Source organism: Garra rufa, chromosome 16 (assembly GCF_049309525.1).
Source record: "Garra rufa chromosome 16, GarRuf1.0, whole genome shotgun sequence".
Lineage (NCBI taxonomy): Eukaryota > Metazoa > Chordata > Actinopteri > Cypriniformes > Cyprinidae > Garra > Garra rufa.
In genome coordinates, this window is record NC_133376.1 from 3,972,370 (window position 1) to 3,993,091 (window position 20,722).

The window sequence follows — 20,722 nt, forward strand, 5'->3', positions numbered from 1 at the left end:
TATACATCTCAGTTTTGTAAAATTTAACCTTATGACTGGTTTTGTGGTCCAGGGTCACATTTTACAAATACAAGATTGTTTGTCTTACCCCACTGGCAGATTATTTAGCTTGTTTCAAGCAAAAACACACTTAATGTTGACTTAATTTGAATATTTTTTACTCATCTAGAAAATCCTTCTTGATTTAAGAATTTTTAGATAGTTTGGCTGGAAACAAAAAACGTACATTGTAGGTCCAGTTTAGTATGCTTTATTTGTATTTGACGTTGTTTCAACACTTATGAATTGATGTTTTGGCAGGATCCCAGATTGATTGTGTGCATAAAAAAAGCGCATAGACATTGTTCGGTACAGTTTTTTAGTTTTGTTTTTTTATTTACAAAATGTATTAAAATTCTTTGTACAAGGCCTCACTATCAGGGCTCGGGAAACGACAGCCACGCATGCACGTCTTACATCAGCCTGCCGCCTCCTCTGGGCTGAAGTGCAGTTTTACAGGTTAGGAACAGGTCGAAATCTGAAAGCTGAAACCGACTTTCTACCGACCCTCTAGAATCTAACGGAAGTCGCAGGGCTTTACTTGGCAATCACAAGTTTTCGCATGCAGATAGAAAATTCGTTTGTGTGAATCCTTCACTACAAATGTACAGATTTTCGTGTTCCACATTTGTAGTCTTTTAAAAGCTTTTCGTTATAAAACTATCTGTCCACGGTCACGGGACGGGCCGTATCCTCAGTCCCGTGGAGTCACAGTTTGTTTTCTTTCTCTCCAACACAAAAATGTCACAGCAAAATGTCAATGTGCTAGCTTCCCGTTAGCTCCTTTTATAAATCTATTGTAAATGTTATTAATCCTAGTCTCGTTTGCTAAATAATTCACCAAACACTAATAATGCTCGTCAAATAAAACTAAATCTCAAAGCTCGATTTCATGTGCGAATTATATTCGGAAAACCGTGAGGTAATCAAAGACTACATCGTAAAAGCCATGTCCTTTTGTGAACTGCGGTTTATCTACATTAATGTGATCCGTTTTATAGCTTCAGTTTCTTGTACAGTATGCTGTGATAACTACAAAATCTTGGAAGTTCATGTCCGTAAGTACGTAGAGTGTGTGCAAATGAATGAAATCGTCTGGCGATTTTTGGTTTTTTTGAAGCTCCATTATTGAAGGTCAAATGGGGTTTATAGCTTCTGAACTTCCAACTCAACTTCAGAGAAATATAGATCAGACAAAAGAAAAGCACACGATATACTGCAACATATCCGACCGACTCTGGAATTGAAACGATCCATAATCTGATAAATTAATACACCGATTGGATGAGTGTGAAAGCAAATTTACAGTATTACAAGCGTTTGCTCGACCGCCGGGTTCCACAAAGTCCAGAGAAGACGTCTCGAGTCAGATCGGCCCATTCGATGTGTGCTAAGATCGCAAGTGATGGCTTTATTTCTCGCTGTCCATGGACTTTTTATTTCACAGGTATGAGGATGAAGATGACGGTGATGATGGCATTCCGTGGGTTTGTGTGATTGGAGCGATGCAATGCTTCTGTCGAGAGTTTGCATCAGTGTGATACTCTGAATATTCCATAAGGCACTGAAGAAATCTATTCCAATTCTTGCGACGGTCCACGCGGGCCGTGGTCTTGTGTGAGCGTGCTGTGGCGGCTGGAGCTGATGTGTATGGAGGGAGAGAGAGATAGAGAGAGATAGAGAGAGTGGGCGAGAGGGGCGGGCGACCCCTCCTGAAGATCCAGCCGTCTCTGTAAGGTGTCACACCACGCTGCCAGACTGCCGCTCTGCAAAAACGCACACACATCAGAGAATATGCATTAGAGTGGGAGTGTGCTTCGGGAAAATGAAGTTTGTTTGTTTCTACCTAGCAATCTATTCTCTGATATCTTCAGCTGCTGGGAAATTTATAAATCATCTTTAAACATTTCAATGCAACACTAGTATTTCCACCAGCTAAAAAAGTCAGTTATTTCTAGCTTTCAAATATCAGTTTACATTTTCAAACATTCAATTTGCTATTAATTGACCATATGCATGGATTACTTCCTTGTTTTAGACAAGCCAGCTCAGTCATTTCCGGTCAACTGTACTGTGCCGTAATAGGAGTGTACTTTGCTCGTTTTCTCTACATAATCCATTCACAATCGAAGAAAAGTTTTGTTTGTCTAAGAGGACCAAAAGGTTCTTCACCGGAGGTGGGTAGTAACGAATTACATTTACTTCGTTACATTTACTTGAGTAAATTTTTGGGGTAACTAGTACTTTTCGAGTATATTTAAAGATAGGTACTTTTACTCTTACTCAAGTACATTTATAGTGAAAAAACTTTACTTTTACTTCGCTACATTTGATGGCGTTCCTCCGTTACTGTCCTCAGAAACGTGTCGTTGGCATTTTCATTTCATGTCTGATAAAACTGCGTTAATGCTGCTGTGTATACAGCTGTTACTGAAATATTTCAGCGCTCCTAAAGCGCTGAGAATGACAGAGAATGAATTTTTCATTTCCAATACATTTTTTTCAGCTGTTTATGGTCAAATGATTGCAATTATCGACCCATGTTTTTATGGAGCAAACACAGAGTTGTAAATGTAAAAAGTTAAGGTGCCTTCTAAAAATCTAAACAAGTACAGTAATATTTATGTTTTAAATAAATATATTAAATTATAAACTCAATTTATCCCTTTTAATGTTATAAAGGATGAAATGCCATAGTGTAACATATTTTGTTTTTGTGTGAAACTGTATCTGAATTTGAAATCATGCCATTTTATGGCTTAATATTCTACTTTACATTGTCCAATCCCATTACTGTTTATTTTACTTTTGCAGATCTTAAAAAAGGTTATGAATTGCTTTAAATTAATATTTAAAAATTCTGCAGATACACTAAATGAAATAAATATCATGAAATAAAATTACTTCCTTGATATTTGTTTATATTTGTGCATTAAAAACATTTTTGATTAAACTCCTATCTGATTTTCTATATATATAAAAAAAGGTCTTTTTTTATTTGGGCTAGTTAAATTAATTTTCGGGCTACCAAAATCTGAAGAGTACCTGCCTGAAGGGCTACCAGAAATTTTGAAATTTTGTGAGCCCTATATATATATATGTATAAACACCTTACTTAGAGGTGTGTGGAAGCAAACAGTTTGAAATTCAGGGTTTTCACTTCATATCAATCAGATCAGAAGTAACTAGTAACTAGCTACTTGAGTACTTTTTCCATCGGATACTTTTTTACTCTTACTCAAGTAACTATTAAGATTGTTACTTTTACTCTTACTTGAGTAAATATTTCCATAAGTACTTGTACTTTTACTTGAGTACAGATTTTGGGTACTCTACCCACCTCTGTTCTTCACAGTGATGCCATAGAAGAACCACTTTTGGTTCCACAAAGAACCATTCAGTCAAGGAGCCATCTCTTTCTTACCATTTTATAATCTGAAGTTAAAGGTTCTTTATAGAACCATTTAGACAAAAAGGCTCTTTTATGGCATCGTAAAGCACCTTTATTTTTAAGAGTGAATGACAAACGTTTAAAAAGATATGAGTAAATTGGCTAAATATGCACGAGTCATTGCTAAGATTGACAGTAATAACCGGATGAAACATCTGACAAGCTGATGTCAAAAAAAGAGCAGTGCATTAAATGATTCAGACTAAATTCAGAGTAACAAAACTACAGCAGTAACAAGTTTGTGTTGGTTAAATATAGGCTATTTAATAGCTTTACAGTTCAAGATAAAACTTAAAAGATGTAGTTATTAAATTATATAAAATATTTTAAATTCATATTGATTCATAGTGAGTGCATTTAATTCTTATACCAATAATATTGAACTTATTTAATTTGTAGTGAACTATATATACATATTTAAACAATTCACCCTTATAGGCTGTTTGTGTTTGAGTTTTATTTTATTTATTTTTTTAATGACTTTCTGCACTTGCTATACTATATAATGCTGTAAAAGTACTACAATTTATTATACTAGTAATTTTATAATAAATTGAAAAGCAAGACGTCTTAAAAAAACTACGGAGTTGAAATGGCAGCTGCAGCCTATGAGTGATCCTCTGCTGCCATCTTCTGGTTATATGGGTCATTTCATGTCATTTTCATCTTAAAAAGACCTTGTTTTCTGTGAAAAGACATTTTTTTCCATGTCGACTTTATGATTGAAAAGTGAATCTTTGAAGTGAATTTTACTGCACAGCTGTAGAGTTAATAAAGTAGTAAAATAATAAAGGCTTTAAAATATTACAAGATTTTAAAAATGTGTTCATGACTATTAAGGCAAGTTACTGATGATCAAGAATACGATTAAGATGTTCTTCAAGAGAAGTATCGTTAGCTAGCTAACATTAGCCTAAACACACTATAATAGTGTTCTGCTGTCAGCATTTAAATGTACAACTATGAAGGTACTCTCCTGGGATTACAAGCTCAGCATTTCAGTTACATGTTGTTAAATAATATGAAATTGAATGTTAATGCCGCTGTCATTATTTACAGTGTTGCAATTATTATTTTTCTCAGTTTCTGATAAGAACGAGGCAGCAGAGGAGTCTCAAGAGTGTCCACCTATATATAGCACATATAAAAAATATATATATATATATATATATATATAAAAGCTTCAGCGGAAGTTTACAAGCTGGCTTATTATTATACGCAAGTTATAAACAACGCTCCGTGCATATGGTCAACTGTAATTTGATTTTTTTTTTTTTTTGATAATTATTGACCTAGAGAGTCTACAGAATTGTATTGCAGTGTTTTTTTCCAGACCTAGGACTAGTTCGCAAAAGTAGGCTTTAGACATCTTCTCAATCATTTAACAAATTATTTGATTGATAGCAGTGGTTCTAGAAGCAAAGTTGTCCGGATTTGAGGAGCTCTATTGTATGATACGAATATCCAGTCCTCGGGGCCCATTGCTCTACACATTTTCTATGTCTCCCTCATTTAACGCACCTGATTCAGATCATTAGCTCATTAGGAGAAAGATCCATGAACTGAACTAAGTGTGTCAGATTCAGAAACATACATAATGTGCAGAGCAGTGGGCCCCGATGACTGAAGTTAAGAACCACTGGTCTAACAGGTGCTCCAATTTCGTTGGCCAATAGCAGCCATGTTTTTTTCAGATACCCAAATGTCCTTATATACACTTTTAGCACTTTGGACTAAGACCGTGCACACCAATTTTCACGCTGAAAGGACAAATGGTTGTGCAGTTATAGCTATTTTTATGTTTTTTTTTCCATCCAACAGTGCCACCAAGTGGCCAAGCTCCTAGATTTTTTCCTGTGACCTCAGGTTTGCGCTCTTACATAAGTGTCCTGAGTTTCTCATTCCATTCAGGAGTTATAGGCATTTTACTTAAAGAGGCCCTGGCCCTTTCAAATGTTTTGGCATCCCTTTGCGATGGTGAGTCGAAAGTTCAACAGAGAATCTTTCTGCACTGATTTTGTTCTGATTGTGCATAAAAAACCTAGGACTAGTTCGCAAAAGTAGGTGCAAAACACCTAAAAATTTTGCCAGGCACTTGATCAAATCTGAAGCAGGTGTTTTGTCCAGTGGGAACTGCATTGAGCCTGCGACTGGCAGTTTAAGCTACGTTCACACTACAAGCGTCATGCAAAGACAAAGCAACAAGATCCCATTCATTTCAATGGAGAGCTGGCTATTTCCGGTAACAAGAGCGACAGAGGAATCCTACAGGAATCGTTCAACTTTATGCAAATGAAGAGCGACTTTCTTCTCTCAGCCGTAGATAAACATACGCAGTGGAAAAAAGTAGGCTTTGCTTCTCATTCATTTTTGTTTGTATGTACGGATTTAATTTATATTTATATTATATTTAGTCTTTAGCCTCCAAAATGTCTGTATTTAGTGGCAGGAAACCTGATTCACTGTCAATGAAACCAGTATGGAGAAAGGCCCACTAGCAACCTCGTCATTATAGTACTACCATCCATCCAAGTTTCAAGTCTCTACGACTTACGGTTTTGTCTGCATGATCAGTTTTACATTGAAATCGCTAATCGGTGACCATTCTAACATTTACAATAGTCTTTCAGTGCTACGTGTTAGAACCCCTAATAATATTTCACAACATTACATGTTTGTTTTGTATTTTTGATCAAATAAATGCAGCCTTTGTAAGCATGAGAGACAATGGTAAAGTGCATGTTTGTATTTTAAGTATTCCCCCCTGGATTTATGAATGAAACAAAACCTTTGTCTGGACAGGATGATTTGTATCACTTCAGTGCTGCTGAAAATAATGCCACAATGCAAAAGAGATTAGTACCTCCGAAATGAGCTTTGTGTTCTGAATACAATTTTCTCTTGGTTTCAGAGTGAAATATGACCAAGATTTGTTTCACAGAGATTCACAGATGAATGTGGGGAAAAAAATGTCCAACTATGTTCTGATTTGATATAATTCAATACTTTAGATAATAATAACGGGTCCTGTTTCTACTGTATTGGTTTGGTTTTCCAAATATTTTCTCTGGGCCAAACGATACACATGTAGAACATGGATATCTCTGACTACTTTTTGCCAGAGTACAAATATTAGCAGAATGTGTTTTCATCGCATGCCGAAGCGCAGTCTGACTGATGCAACCATTTGAAAACAAGCCAGGCTTTGGAAAAAAATCAGCCGGAACACTGCTGCATTGATTCGATTATCTGGAATTAATAACAAACACAATCTCCAACTTTGGCACACACACACACACACACACGCACACGCGCGCACACACACACACACACACACACACACACACACACACACACACACACACACACACACACACACACAAACAGACACAGAGTAACTGTAGAGGCATTACCGTTAGATCTTAACGCTCTCTGTTCCGTACACGTTGTATCCTTCTCGGTACGTGGCAAAGTTTTGGGTGTTGGCTGGCGGGGCTGGCTTATAGTTTTGGGCGTTCTTTTCAAGTTTCAACCGTTTGGCTTCTGCACGTGACTTGTAACAGAACTCTATCAAAGCCACCATCATGGCCAGCCCTAGTCCACCAACCAGAATATAGAAGACACCAGCAACATTGCTCAGGCTCAGTGCACTTGTCTTGTCCTAAGAGAAGCGAGGGGCATAGTTAGTATATCTTGCAGTGGTAATCCTGACACAAAACACACTATAACTCCTCACATGTTCTACTGGCTAGGAATTACATTTCTACGGCTACCAGAGGAATCTAGATTCCAATGGAGAGATTAAGCCAAAATATCCATCTGTGTCTAAAGTTCTAGCTCAATGTCATTTAAAGACAAATGAGTTCAATTAGGACCATAACTGGTGAATGTAGATGGTTTCTCTAACCTGATCTTCTCATTGGCTTCTTCATGTATCTGAGGAAGCTGGTCAGTTACGTACAGGTCAGACCTCTGACTTAATAACCTTACTTTAAACAACTGCCTTTCCATCCTTTAGCCTTCAAATTCATATTTTGACATATTTTCTACACCAGAGTACTCAATTTAAGAACCAGTCTGAACCATTCTGCTGCAGTTTACCCCCCAAACTTGTCCATTAAAAATTTGTCCATTAGTATTACACTATTTGCCGTTTCTAGAGCTCGTTTTACACCGCTGCTGCACTTTGACTGTTCGATTCTGTCCGTTACTACAAATGAACACGATTAGTCAACCTTTGCTCGTCTAATGAAACTTGCACTGAAACTATTTGTCATGAAGAGGGATGTTCGTGGTTAACGCCACGGGAGGTCCAATAAATGAACAGGCCGCTTTCTTGCGTAAAAGACAAATAAGATACAACACTAATACATCAAATTTTAAATTCGAAGTTTGGTGAGTAATAACTGCAGCATAATGGTTATCGAGTCATTTATATCAGTGAAAATAAGCAAGACAATTAGTATACAAAAATGAATCTAATCTGGTGATCAATTTGCACTTTTAACTAATTCCCCAATAGATTTATCATTACGGCTTGATTTGAGGGCATTCTTTGTAAGAGAAACAACAACAGAAAGAAATGTCTAAGTACCCCTTAGCTGATCATTGGGGAATCGTGCAAAACTCTAGGCCACACGTCTTTATTGTTTCCTTATACGTGGCCGTGAATCATTACGACTACTGTACATGAGTAAAATCAAGACTATTGGTTTGTTCCTTGCATATGAACAATATGTCAAAATGCAGTTTTTGGAATCAGTACAAAAGACCTGCAGCGACTGACCTTACTTCCCGAGTCCTTGGTTCCACATTCACCCTTATCGTACCACCATTTGTTTTTCAGCTTGGCTAAGATGCCTTGTTCACTGAGTTTCAATACTGCAAGGTTTACAGGAGTTCTTCACGTGGGAAATAACATAAATAACATTATATTATGTTATTTTATGTTATTCAAGTCTTAACTACTTCATACTTGACAAAGCGATAAAGCAGGGCTCCTGGCCATTATCAACACACATGTGGCAGGCATTCTGACTAGTACCTTCCATTCACCAGGGCTAAGCTAGTGTGCCAGGACCTACCCGTATCGCTTTGAGTAATCGGCATACACTGTTAAGAGAAGAACGGGCAGGTTTCTGAAGAGATCGCCTGCATGGCTATAAAAGCAGAGAAGCGTCTTGGTTAATTTGATCATCTGAGAATGTGGATCTCCACTCGAACCCTCGACTGACTGACAGACCAACGAAAATTACCAGTAGTATTTTGCTCAGGCTGAGGAGAGCTGGCGTTAAGGCAAACACACATACAAAAGTAAACAAGACCGTACACAAATCAGTCAAAAGCATTTGCAGAGTAAAACACTGTTACCTGGGTGCAGGAGTTAACCGAACCCGTGCCTACTCGTACTAATCGCTAGCTGCGGGTACTATAAATGACATTAACATTGGCGGCTAATGAAGCAGTCCCTATATCGTAAATAAATAATCCGCTTGCGATCACTGTTTGATGTGGCGGCCATTTTGGGTAGTATATACCCAGATAGCACACGTTAAAGATCACTTAATCTGGAAAGCATCTGCTGTGTTCAAACATCTGACAGACGTCCGTAAGATGTTTTACATACATTCGAATTCATAAACATCTTAAAGACATCTATTTGACATCTGATTTGAAACATCCCATAGATGTATTGCAGATGTGCAAACTCTCTTCCAGATGTCTTCCAGATGTAAATGCAAACATCAAATAGACGTCTCCGTGATGTGTGTATGTTTTCAGGGTACAGTTAAAGTCAACATGAAATCAATATATTTTTTATAATGTCTCCAAGTGAAATATATTTGGATTCGTAAACCTAATAATTTTAGTCTGCTTACTTCAAAAAATAAAGTTAATTCAGCATGTTTAGTGCTGTTTCCTCGTAATTATTTGTGAAATTTATCAGCAATTTCTGTCTCAAAGTCAATTCTACAGTATTTTTTTTTTCCATGATCAGTTCTTGTTGAATATTGTTATTGCAATTCAAATAGATTTCGATTATCATTTCATGTTGACTTTAAATCACTTGCTAGTGAACGGCATTTTTCTATAATGTAAACATCTAGGATTTAATTCTGTTTTGTTTTTACTATAATAGAAAAGCATGCCATCACTCCTCTAGATGTAATTAGTCGCTTAAATGTTCTTTACATTTCTCATGGCTCCTGCTGATTTAGTTATGTGGTCCTAACATTTCTTTTAGCTTGGGGAGAGACATTGATTAACAATGTAATTATCCTCGGACCGTTTGGAGTGACTGGAGTGGGAAACCTATCAGCAGCGAGGATGGCAGCGGGCTGCCAGGGGCCGAGAGGAGAACGGGTTGTGTGACTCATGATGTCTGTTTGTCGCAGGTGGCTTAATGTGGATTTCTCTCCTGTTTTTCTCTCTTTTTGTTGTGTTTTTCCACAGCTGGCTGTGCGGCTGGGTCCAGACGCGCCATTGCAGCCTCACTGCATTAGATCATTAGAGCTAGCCCATCCACCGCGTGGCGACTAATGGGGGCTTCAAATCACTGCAGACTGCAAAAACAGAGAGCTGGAACAAAGAAGGTGATTATGAAAGCTCACATAACCTTTCACCTTCATCCACAGGCAGGGGGCACCATGCTTTTGTTTGTACTGAAAAACCTGCTCCCTAACAACTAGTACAGACGTTATTAGAGAGGCCCCATTTTCAGGAAATAGGAAACTACGGGGAAAAAATGACAATTAAAGTCAACATGAAATCAAAAGTGGCCTAATGTTCTGGCTGATTACACATTTCTAATTCTAATTAATCTTTCAGATAAAAATATAATGACTTGCTCCTTCTCAAAAACAGTTGTTTATGATTGATGTCGCCTAGGTCTTAGTAGCTATGTGGGCGTTTTATGCCTCTTTCCAACCCAAGCTCGTTGCACGAATGTGCCTATGGAAACTTGTTATGATCACGTTGCTTCTTGCACCTTTTGCAACATTTTCATAGTGAAATGTCCAGAGGGTGGTTATAAAACAGGTGAGCATGAATCTGGCAATGTTTTACAACAACAGTGGTTGGTGTACGTATCCGAAATTTAATGTCTGTTTTATTAGTTCTATCATGTTTAAAATTAATGAACCATCTACACTAAACCTGAACTTAAACCTAACCAATAGTCTTAACTGATACAGTATCAGTTTATGAATCATGCACTGCTTTTTGTGATGTCGTAACTATTGTCCTTGAAGTATTTGGAGGCATGTTTATGTTATTCAATAAACCTTGGTTGTTTTTTTTTCAGTTCTAGGTGATGTAGAGTTTCTAAAATCTTAGTATGCAACAGTCAGTGCAGAAATCTAATGCTAATTAATTAGATAGCAATACCTTACATTTTGTTTTGTTATTGAACAATCAACAACATCCCTCACTAAATTGCACCCAGAAATGTCATATTACGAAATAGAATGGGTTGCGAATGCCATTTCATGTTGACTTTAAATCAAATGGAAAATCTTCCCCAAATCCCTAAAATGAGATTAAACAAGCTAATTTAGCACTAACAAAATCTAGTATATTTTAAGTGGCGAAAAAGCTAGCATTTGCAGTCCTAAATGTTATGCAAATGCACACTGAAGCATTATGGTGGAGTGCAAGAAATTTCAGTTAAATTGAAATGCTTTTAGCGGTTTCATAAATCCTTTTACATGTTATGTTCTATATTGCATTTATTTTACAAACTATATCCATGCTCTACTTTGGCAAATTTTAAGGTCCTGAAAATGAGGCTTTTAAAGCTGGGACACGCATGAAAAAGCACTGTTAGCCCTCATCATGTGTGTCCCCATTTTGACTATTATTCTCAAAACAAACAACAAGAACAGTTCCATATAAAAGTGATTTTGCCCTTGTGCATGATGTGAATTGAACTGGAAAGTCTGAGGGCAGCACATCAGTTAATCTTCACCTCCACATGAGTACAAAATAAGGGCTGGACTGGGCCCAACACGTCCCACATATACCCTGCTGTGTGGGTTAACGTCGGCCTCGTGGAGGGAGGACAAATAGCCAGAATCAAATGAAGTGATGGATTTTTGATCCTGTGTTGAGATTGGTGTGGAGATGGGAATGCTCATGTATGTGTGCTGTTCTTAGCCACTCAAGCCTCAGATCACAGTGTCTGTGTCTGTGTCTTGATCTATGCTGTCTGTTAGTCCTGTCAGACATTCAAGTTTGTGGACATTGCAATGATTTGTCCTCCTACCCGAGAAAAAGAAAACTAAGAAGACTGGGTTTCCGTCCATGGACAGCTGCCTAGCAGAAGCAAAGCGAGAAGGCAATCTCGTGTCTCTCTTTACTGTCTGCCAGGCGGATGTTTTTCTCAGATTCCTAAAACACGAAGAGTTCACCAGACTGAGCGCTAAGATTGCTAACCAAACAGCATCGCTAACATCGGTGTGTGAACGCTACGCTAAAGTGAAATGTGTACCAAAGTGACTTCTCCTCAGTAGGACAAAATCATACTGGTCATTTTCTCTCCTCCGTTAGCCAAGTCAGGGTTCTGGTTTTGCTCTCAGATAATGTGGGTTTACTGAAAAGATGCAAGTTTTTTGTTTCTTTTTTGTTGGTTGTTTGTTTTGGCTCGGTTCAGGAATAACAGGCTTGCCGATTACTCTGTACTATGGTACCCGATTTCGGTGACATTGAGGCTGACCTTGGAGTCACCTCCCCCGCTGCCGCACTCTCCCTTGTCGTACCACCATTTGTTTTTCAATTTGTCCAACAGGCCTTGCTCATTCAGTTTTAAAACTGCCAGGTTAACAGCATTTCTTGAAACAATAAAACATAACTTGTAAGAAAATGCACAGGTCTGTGAGCAATCTACTGCATTAGCAAAGTAGTAGTAATGGTAACGTTACTGAATACGGTGAGCTACTACTACTGAGAGTCAATTATAGCAGTAATCAGAATGGTTGAAAGAGCACAATTTGGTTAAGAATTTCACGAATATGAAGGTAAGAGACGCTCAGAGCAAAGAAAGTGTTAAATATTCAAGGTGGCATGGAGGGTTACGCTGTTTCAAACTGAAGTGTGCGGGATGGGGACATTGTCATTGAGAAGAAAAGTAACAACAACAAACATCATGCAATTAACATTCGTCACAAGTGACAGCGCAGCTTTTACAAGCTAAATTGAAAAACCGTTGAACTGTTAAATTAAAAGTGACAACACGACAGTCAGGAAGGACAGCCACACGAGACAGCGAGAGAAAGATCGAAGGACAAAAAAGACAGCAGAGAGACGGGAAGGGACGCAGACGCACACACACATACACACAGATGTGAAATGACTGCTTAAATTAGCCACTGATAAGTCTCGAAATGATAAAAATCTGGTTGAAAAACTGGAAAAGAAGACAAACATTTAAAGAAGAGAGAACTGATCAGAAGCATCATTGTGAATCAAATAACATTCATAATGCATCATACCGTTACCTCTTTGTCATTTTATAGGGATTGGGGGATTGGGGGAGGGGAGGAGGAGGAGGAGGAAATGACAACACAGGACATCAGGGTAGGTGGAATACTATAACAACATGGAGAATATTGTTATATTATTCCACCCACCTTAATGCTGAGCCTTTGGGGGTCGCCACACCATAGCCTTTAGAGTCCAGATTGCCGCCCACTTTCATGGTGTCGCAGGGCTTCCTCTGCTCAATGTATTCGTTCATGGTGGATTCGAGAAGAAAGGCGAATTTGCCCTTCGACTTTCGTACCCGTGCCACCCCGTCGGGCGTGGTCTTGGCGAAGACGGAGGGCTCGGCCGATTTCATGTACGACCACATTTTTTCGTACACTGCTATTTTGGAACGCTGCAAAGGAGACAAGAAAAACAGACATATGGCCGTGTATCATTATCAATGAAGACTGCAATTACACATCTTGTTGTATATAACTTAACCATAAAAATGATCACAATAACATTGCAGAGTATGTGATACACCGACTAGTAGATTAGTTCTACCACTGTTCAGTGGTTTGATCACCAGGGTTGGGGAAAAAGAAATGCATTACGATATTCCATTATTCCATGAAAAAGTAACTAAATGTGTCTCTTAGTTACTTTTTATGGAAAGTAATACATTACTTTTGCATTACTTTTTTGTTACCTAGGCTGGGCTTGCTTATTTTATTTTTTTAATAACAAAAAGAAAAAAAAGTCATTTTTTGCCAACTCTAAAAAGCCCCTTTCACACCAAACATAAAATTAATAATACTCAGGCTAAAGCAAGTGCCTCTCCCTCTGGTTTACCCCAATTCCTCTTACCATGGGGACATAAGAGGTGTCAGTGAATAAATGGTAAAACAAAGTAACTTGCGGTACTTACCGAATTGATCTGAATATAAGACAATGGTTTTATCTTAGAAATGCATCTGAAAAAAACGTGGTTGGCTTATATTTAGGGTCTAGACCAGGGATCAGCAGCTGATGGCCCGCTGGATCATATAAAGTCAGATGATCAATTTTAAAACATTTGAAAAGTAACGTAAAGATTGCTTTCAGTTTATGATGTTAATACTATCTCCAACCAGGAGAGGTCGTTAGTTTTTAGCCGCTCACTGTATTAACTACAAAGTAGTAGAAGGAGTACGTAAATGTATATTTTCACTAACATTAGCAAATAAAAAAATGGAAAAACTCACTGTGAAAAGCATATTTTCCAGTCAAGATGGTACACAGGTTGTATTTTTACCAAGTTCAAATATGTTTGGAAACTGCTATATTTTTCCCGTTCTGAAAGTGAAACTTGCTTCCGGAGATCTGGCACCTTGGTATAAAGAAGAAAAATGCTGGCCCTCATCGCTATCAAAGTTACCCATCCCTGGTCTAGACTTTGACATGTCAATAATACACCCACAACAATAGGTGGCGCCAAATACGTGTAAAATGAGTGTGCCAGGAAATACGTAATGCAATGCTGTTGTAATGTTAGAACATCGTGAGTGAAAACAAAAGAAAAAGAAAAGCTTGAGTCATGACTGTCATGTTAGCCTGATAGGACCAAACTTCCTCTGCAAGTGATTTTAAAACATTAAAAATAATAATTTAAATAAGATTAGATAAGATAGATTAAAAATACATAAATTAATAAATAAATAAGTAAATAAATAAATAGGAAAAAATATGCATTTTTTTTCTTAATAAAACACAAGATTTGGTTTTAAAAAAAGCTTTATTTTAAAAGCTATATCTTGAAAAGGGTGGTGGTCTTATATTTGAAAAAGTAACTTTCTTGTAAATGCAATCCTTTACTAGTTACTTGGGGAAAAAGTAATTGCAATGCATTACCCCCAACACTGTTGATCACATTCAGCTTTTTCTGTCTGTTAACAACAGGAAGATGTTTCATAGGTCTATAAACTGCAAACCAGTGTATGTGCCTGTCATTAGTTTGTTAGCTTTGCTAACTTATGGCAAATTAAATTTGCAATTGTTAAACGTGAAAATAAAGTGAACCAAAATGTTTTAAATTCACACTGCATACTATTTATTCCTCCTGAATGAAGAAGTCTCGCCTGATCCAGAATTACATTTCTGGTCTCTGGTGTTTCTAGTCAAATTAGCATGCATTCCTAGCTGTTATGTTAAATGTTAAATTGACGACAATGGCTTGATAATTGCTTAAAAATGGCTAGTGTCGCAGTGACTGTCTTTTGCCATTGCCTCACCAAGTTTAATGAGTGGGGGTACATGACTATACTTAGCCAGAACATGACTGACCTTCAACGTTGAAAATGAGTTGAAATAAGGTCAGATGATGTTTCAACACTGAAACAACATTGATTTAACGTTGAATGCTAAACGGTTGAAGCCCAGTCAACACATGTCCGAAATTCAACCATGAAATATGGTTAAAATAAGGTCAGTTGTTGTTTCAACGTTGATATAATGTTGAATGGAAAACGGTTGAAGCCCTCAACACATGACCAAAATTTGAAGTTGAAATATGGTTGAAATAAGGTCAGTTGATGTTTCAGTGAAACAATACTTTAAAATGTAAAATAGTTGAAATAGGTTTTAGAGAAAATCACTTATAAATCAACACTGAAATGAGCTTGTATAGTTTCAAAAACAAGTGTTTAACTTAAAGTTAAAGTATAAAATAATAAGTTTACTACTGTAATAACAGGTGGGTGTTAATATCGTACATACAGATTCAAATCATGGTGAAGTTCGGAGAGCTTTTTGTCCAGAAAATGATAAGAACACTCATATTTTTTCTTTGGGAAACATTTGAACTTAAACACTTTAAGCCAAGCAATGCATAAGGTACCAGACTTGAACCTTCTTTTTGGGTTTGCTGGTTCTCAAAACAAGTCATTTACAGTAATTCATTCTGTTAATTGCTGTTCGGCAACTCTACGGATCGGCCCTGATTTTTATTCTTCATAGAAGTAGTAAAAAGTAGTAAAGGTTTATTAGTAATTAAGTCAGTAACTCTTTTTATCCATTATTAACATGGATTTCTATGGAGGCCAGAACAAGACAACAGGTCAGCAGAAGTTGAAATCTGTCATGATGATGCTCATTGGTGGAGAAACAGATTGGCAGAGCTGACTTTATAGGATAATCTGGGCTGATTTTCAATGTTTTTTTTTTACATGGTACATAAAAAACTATTTTTATTGCGAACCACTTGAAGGAATTTTAAAACTGACCAAGTGTCTCCCCGAGGCTGACAGAAACATATGTTTGATTTGTATTTGATTTATATTAACTGTAACACTCTGCCAGCCATCACTGATGATCCTCGCTTACCAGTCCACTCTTTTTCTGAAACAAACTGTCAGTTATATTTAAATAAGTACTTTAGGTTGGAGCCAAAAATCGCTACACAATACAGCTGCCGATCCCGTTCCCTTCTCTCCGTCCTGTGCTTTCCTGTCTGATATCTGTGCTGTCCTATTCAGTGAAGACAAAAAAATCCCAACAATATAACTTAAAAGTGGTTTAGTATCAATTTTACAGAGATGTCTGTTTTCAAAAAGTAGTAGAGTTTCAAAGAGGCCAACTAGTCAGTGCTGAACTGAAGGTGCAGAAACTGCAGAATTATTTAATGCATCAAGGGGAACATAAATAATGACAGCATATGCCAACAGAGACAACTGCATCAGCAAAAAAGTCACAGCGATTTCCTTCCAGAACACCAAGAGGAACAGATGGACACTTTATAGGATTGTAGCTAAACGACACAATAATAGAGCCTTAAAAATCACCAAAGAACCAAAGAAGTTTATGGCAGGACTGTTATTCAGGAAGCACTTGTGTATAGTGCCAAGAAATGAGGAAATACACATCTGGTGAATGGAGAATTAAACCTGACAGCAGAAAGAAAATTATCCAGTGACATTATTTTTTTGCATCTGGGCTGGTTTATGTTTTAATAAAGTCAAGGGATCTGTTGGTAACTGTCAAATGTGATTGGGAATGTGTAACATTATGGGCTGTTTTATCATCGGAGTCATTATATCAAATGATTGTTGTGTGTGATCATATACCAGCTGAAGAATACGAGGCTGTTTTACTGCTGCACTATATATTGCATGCCTATTCCCTCATGATATTCCCATATTCCCCCAAACACGCATCTACACTATATAATAAAGACTAAGATGGCCTCCTTCATCATTAGGTATAATCACTAAACTCTTATGGGATGTTCTGGTGTTAAAGAAGAAACCGTTTTTCCTGGGAAAAAAATGCAACATTCACCAGAATCAGAATATAAATATTACTTTGTGTAACAGTTTTGTATGGCTAATAATGGGACACTGATTTGTAAGCAAGTGTCTACAGGTATTTATATTCGTCCTGTACAAAACAGATTCTTTTAGTGGAGGATCTAAAGAATTCAAAAGAAACAAAATCAAATTCAACAAGGTCACGACCAGGAACTTCAATGACATTAAAACATACTGGGTTTTACAAGTGCTGTGAGTCAAGATGAAAACTAAACACAAATCCCACAGCGTAATTAAAATGCTATCAAGTGAAACTGCACGAATAGCGGTTTTACTGCATCAAGGTCGATAAACAACTCCATTAACATACTTAGAAAAGTGATATATATGGTGCCACTGACAGAAAATAGCTGACGACACAATATTTAGATCCAAATCCTATCAATAATAACACATTTTACGATTAAAACAATAAATATTGCATGAGTAGGATATCAATAGTGGTCATTTATAAAACAGTTACGGAGACTGTTCCTCACTCAAGTTCAAAGTCAAGTCAAAGATGTTAAGAAGATAATGTTTTCACATTAATGCATGACAAAAAATATTGCTGCATCCCATCTGGCATACCATCTATCTTAATAGCATTCAAGATGATAATTAGTGCCCCTTAAATAATAGTAAACTAAAAATAGTATGCCAAAGATGCTGAGATATGTCCCCAAACTGTCTTCCAACTCAGAAGTTTGTACTGTTCCATGGGTGTTACCTAAGCTTAATATAGTGCATTACCTTTTTTTTTTTGTCATGGTAATGCCATGTGTTTTTTGACATTTACCAGAGTAGTACCATTGTATTCTGTCATGTCCCTTGAGTACACTTCAGCATACTTCTTTAAAAAAAAGAGTACTTAATATGAAAAATTACTTTATGCTTATGTATCAACTGAATCGAATGTTTCCAAACTCTTAATTTCATGTTATTTGCAATTAAATGAAAATGTATTATAATTTAAATTTATATTAAGCACCAAGTTGCACCAAGTTGCGATGGCACATATTGTATCTGTTAGTGTTCTTATTCAGTTTTTTTTTTTTTTACGCAATTGAGTCTATGGCAGCCCATAGAACTGCTTGCGGGAATATTGTGAAATTTGGCACACTGATAGAGGACAGTCTCAACATTAACCATAGCAAGTTTGGGATCTCTAACTCAAACTCTTTAGCATCACCACTTGTCCAATGTTTTACTTTCTTTATGCTAATAACTTCTGAACCATATGGCGCAAAATCAAAATTCTCTTTTTCTCTGAATCCTTGGCTCAGTCAAATGAATACCAAAACTCAAAAATCGTAAGGTTTATTTATTTTTTCTAATTTTAATAGTTTGTAAAACACACCTTTTCAAACTTGTCCTAGACGGTTTGTCTGATTTTCACCAAAATTGGCTCAGATCATCTTCAGTTCATGCTGGGAAAAAGTTATGGAATTTGAGTTGATTAGTCATGCGAGTTGATTAGGCATGCAAAAATAGATGTGAGCCTATATGTCTGCAATGGTTTGGCGTATTGAGACCAAACGTGGTGTGTGTTATAACAAGCATGACCTGAGGCTACCTGCAGTGTTTCGGCCCAGCGCCACCTAGTGGTCAGGAAATACAAAAAATGGTTTGGCCAAATAGGAGTCTGAAGAAGTAAAATCAAATATTTACATTCATATAACTTTGGGTGTGATTGACTTATTTTCACGGGAGTTTTTAGACTCCTGAATCCTTGCCAAGTCCAGCGATACCAAACATGCCAGGTTTTGCCTTATGGTTTGTGCAGCGTTGCATTTTAGCGCTTAAAAATATTTGCCAATACTCCTATCGACAAGAAACCACCGTAGGAAATTCGAAAACATAGTGTGTCAGCTTTACATTAATGTCCAATTGTCAAAAATTTAATAGAAAGTGTCTATATCTCCAAAACAAAATGAGATATTTTCACCAAATTTGACACACATATGTATGGGCACACTCTAAGGACACACAACAATTTAGTGGGATTGTGCCTCTTGGTGGTGCTGTAATTGAACAAAACATGAAATTGGCATTGACTACAATAGATTATTATAATATAAAATGCTACATTTTTTACCAATGCATTGGTGTACCTTTACAAAACCTTGCATGTACCATCAAGACCATTACCTGAAAGTACTCAAAACTTTTGAGACAGTGCCACCTTGTGGTCAAAAGTGATAACCGATTATATTGTATTACTAGTGGTTGTTTTTATGTTTTTTTTTTTCACCCATTTTGACCAAAATCACCTTAAAATGGCTTCAATTACTCATTGCTGCACTTTTTCAGATTGGCCCTGAAATTGCTGCTTGCAGATATATATGTTTTATAATTACTTCTGTTGTCTTTGAAATATGGTTAGTTATATTATAGTATATTTGTATAGTTATATATATTTATATAGTTATGTTTGTAATTACATACAGTTACAATTTAATAACATATATTTAATATATTGTCATTTTTAAAATATATTTACTTCAAATGTAGTATTGAATAACACACTACAGTTCAATTTAAAATCAAATACTTTACATCATGAAAAGTGATGAAAGTTACAAAAGTGTGCTCTCTTTAAGTACAGTGGCCTTTTATTTCATAAATATATATTTGAAGTAAAAGTATGCCTGCAATGTGACTAAGAGCACATCTTACCTAGAAGGAGCATATTAATACCGAGGCTAATAAATTGTGATCATTCAGTGATCACCATGGTTTACTGGACATCAAAGTACTCACATATTAGCAGTTTCGTGCCATGAAAAAAAAAATGCATCACAGCATACATCATGTTGTGTGGTCAAACCCAAACCCTACTACCTTAACTACAACAGGAAGCGTTTAAACCTTCCTTCGAGGCGAGACAGTCCTACAACACCAATTTGGGTCAAAAGAGAGTTGTTGCTCTGAAACTGTCTCCATTCTACTTCAATATGTCACTTCAACTACTGAAGATGTGCGAATAACAACTGAGATACAGGAGTAGAGACAGGGCGACTGCTCCTGACCGACTGCGAGAGTGACGTGAAGTCGAAAGCTCAACCGTTCTCTCCTCCCTTCAGTTTTGTCAAGCATTACCAGAGCCTACATTGTGCCGAGCTAGAGGTCATATCATTCAGCCTGCAAAATGAAAGTGTCACTGCACCGCAGACGCACAGCCTGGCATATAAACTTCACATTAGAGTCACTTTGAATGGAAAAGAAAGTGTTTACCGCTGCTCTTGCTCTACAGGGCCGTAAGAGGTTGAGGAGCAATGCTTCTGAAGACTGTTAGCTCACGTTCGGAAAGACAGGTAGTTCTTAGAGAGCAGAATTAAACAGCTCTTAGCGTGACGACACAAGCTGCTGCGCTGCCTCTGTGCTTGAGTGTCATACGGGGGACAAATCTGCTGCTAAAGTCTGTTGTCACACATGCCACTGGATG

At 37.1% G+C, this 20,722-nt stretch overlaps 1 protein-coding gene across 2 annotated transcripts in view; it reads right to left on the reverse strand.

The window, feature by feature from the left end:
- Window positions 1-349: 349 nt before the first annotated feature.
- Window positions 350-20,722, reverse strand: part of gria3b (glutamate receptor, ionotropic, AMPA 3b) — a 116,887-nt gene continuing 96,514 nt past the window's right edge. The window contains exons 11-14 of one of the 2 annotated variants that reach the window (XM_073820817.1): window positions 13,117-13,364; window positions 8,277-8,391; window positions 6,904-7,151; window positions 350-1,805 (exon numbers count right to left, since the gene is read on the reverse strand). In XM_073820817.1, the coding sequence (XP_073676918.1) occupies window positions 6,906-7,151; window positions 8,277-8,391; window positions 13,117-13,364 (609 nt within the window). In that variant the 3' untranslated portion in view covers window positions 350-1,805; window positions 6,904-6,905. Of the gene's footprint in view, window positions 1,806-6,903; window positions 7,152-8,276; window positions 8,392-12,203; window positions 12,319-13,116; window positions 13,365-20,722 lie in introns of both variants that reach the window. The other variant, XM_073820816.1, reaches the window with a different exon arrangement.